A 2,309-nucleotide genomic window follows, 5' to 3' on the forward strand; every position below is an offset into this window, starting at 1 on the left:
TTCCGAGTGTTAATATTGTGCTTTTGCGACATATCATTAATGCGATGTGTCATAGATACATGAGTAGCTAGTGGATGCTAGCTAACTACACACAGTGGTAGAAGGGTGCTCCAAAACTTCGTTTCACATACGGAAATTACTATTGCTACTTTATTTTGGCGTTTATGTTCTAACTCGCACGTCAAGCTATCATATTAAAGCAACAGGGCCTATGTTTCAACGTGCGTGGCGGCGAGGGAGCATTGCCTTCAGCGAACGCGTCCCTCGCGCGTCGACTTCGGAGAGTCACATGTTTTTAATGTTACTATATATGGGCATGACTCGCGAACTTCCGAGAAGTCCGTTCGGTCACTAGTCACGATGACCGACAGTGTCGGTCACTGGCGGTCACGGTCATTCTAAAATGACCGACACGCCCGGTCATCGCGTGGCATTCACTGCCGTGGGAGGACGCCGCTCGGCAAACCAAGCCGAGATCGGCCACCTACTCAACATACGCGTACTAGGTAACAAGACACGCCGAGCTACGCTCCGGCACTTTCCATCGAAGTTAACAAAGGGCTCTCACACCACTACAATATATCACAATTTGCCCGAGGGCTTAGCTGAGGACAAAAATGCATGGTGTAATTGCACGTATAACTGGCAAAGTATCAGTACATAGTTTTCTATATGTTCGGGATTTGTTCGGGATGAACACCGCAGGCGTGATTAAAGAGGAAATTCCCATCATATCAAAACGTCAAACAAAGGTCACCAAAGCCTACCATAATTTTGAACATACGAGTTATTGCGCCTGAGACAATCTGAAAATTCAACAGAAATAACCTACGATGAATATGTTGGAAATACGATACGATCATGTTCGTAGTTACGAGCATCAGTCCATGCAATTCACGTACCTGCCAGCGCTTGCAGCGCTTATCTTATCTCTTCCGTGTTATCTAGCCTGTTTTAGTACATCGGTAGCTATCATGTCGCTGTACTTATACCCGTCTTTCTCGAATTGATAACGCTGCGCGTTTGCCAGCAATTGTCGCCCACATTTGCCTTCGAAATTCCAACAGAATAGACTGTAGTGATTGAGTAGTATGCACCTCCACATAAACGCGTCGGAAACATACTGTGGCTGTATGCGGAAAGGGAATGAGAGCGATATAAGCCGCATACTAAAGATACCATGGGGGAGTGATCGAGACGGCAGTTAGCTGGGTTTCACCCAAGAGGTAGAGGCGCCGCGGCTCCCGGACTGACCAGGAGCCCGAGAATATCATGGATTACGTGGAGCGGACTACAATACATGACAAATAACCCGATATAAGTAAAACGAGCGAGATAGGACTCGTCGCAACACGTCGGATTGGCATGCAGGGGCGCGTACATCGGACATGCAGACCGACGGTCCCGATTAGACTTGTGAAAACAGTAATACGTAGAAAAGTACGTATCGTTTCGAAGCCTAACACAGGACAGGCAGGGGTATAAGTAAGCTGCGACATCACTGAATGGTATGGGCCTGCAAGCAAAATGTGTACCGGCATCATTGTACGCCTTGCAAAACGGCTGTCTATAGCAGTACCGGGCGTGCCAGATATACAACAGTCCCCGCTGACGCAACCAGGACACCCAGAGGCGTGCTTCAGACGTGGGCACGAGCTCGCTAAACGTGGGGTGCCAGTCTACACCTGCGGACGAGCGGTGAGAGTAAAGGTTTGGTCATGGTTAAGCCGCCCAAGGCGCCTGGGGTAAGAGAGGGCGCGCCGGGAGACGGGACTGACGAGTTCGGGTCTGTAATGGATACTTTTATCGGTGGGGAATGGTGTTCAAGCGAGGGCGTACCTGCATACTCTACATGTGAAGGGAGGACGGGGGCGTTAAAGGGAAAGTCGGGAGTAGGAATAGAGATGTTGAGATCACCAATACAGAGTCAGGAAGAGTGCTATCGTCATCTGTGAGCAGGTATCCGTGAGTTCATAGCCCAAAAGCGATGGAGGTGTGATACGCACTTAAAGCTGCTCCATGGTCCTGGCGGGGCTGAAATAAGCGAGTGTCGACGATGGAGAATTTGAGCGACGTACCAGCTCTGCGGATGCGGGGATCCTCGGTGCGAAAACGGGGAGGGGAAGAGGGGAGGAAAGGATGGCGACGAAGGAAGCGCTAGGTCAGGTCCATTATCTTATCAACGGAAGTATGACCCAAAAAGGGCGAGGATGTCCAGATCGAGAGCGAATCTCATCTGAAGGGGATCTCATCAACACCACAAACAAAGAGCCAAATAAAAGCGGGCAGAAATTTTGAATATACGAGTA

At 49.5% G+C, this 2,309-nt stretch overlaps 1 protein-coding gene across 1 annotated transcript; it reads right to left on the minus strand.

Annotated features, from left to right (window-relative positions):
• Positions 1–1,848: 1,848 nt before the first annotated feature.
• Positions 1,849–2,236, minus strand: CONPUDRAFT_160779 (uncharacterized protein; the record flags this gene model as incomplete). Its single annotated transcript, XM_007777904.1, has 4 exons — positions 1,849–1,949; positions 2,007–2,025; positions 2,079–2,157; positions 2,196–2,236. 4 exons carry the CDS (start codon positions 2,234–2,236, stop codon positions 1,849–1,851), a joined length of 240 nt encoding a protein of 79 aa, XP_007776094.1.
• Positions 2,237–2,309: the final 73 nt, after the last annotated feature.

Source organism: Coniophora puteana (genome assembly GCF_000271625.1).
Source record: "Coniophora puteana RWD-64-598 SS2 unplaced genomic scaffold CONPUscaffold_177, whole genome shotgun sequence".
In the NCBI taxonomy this organism is placed as follows: Eukaryota; Fungi; Basidiomycota; class Agaricomycetes; order Boletales; family Coniophoraceae; genus Coniophora; species Coniophora puteana.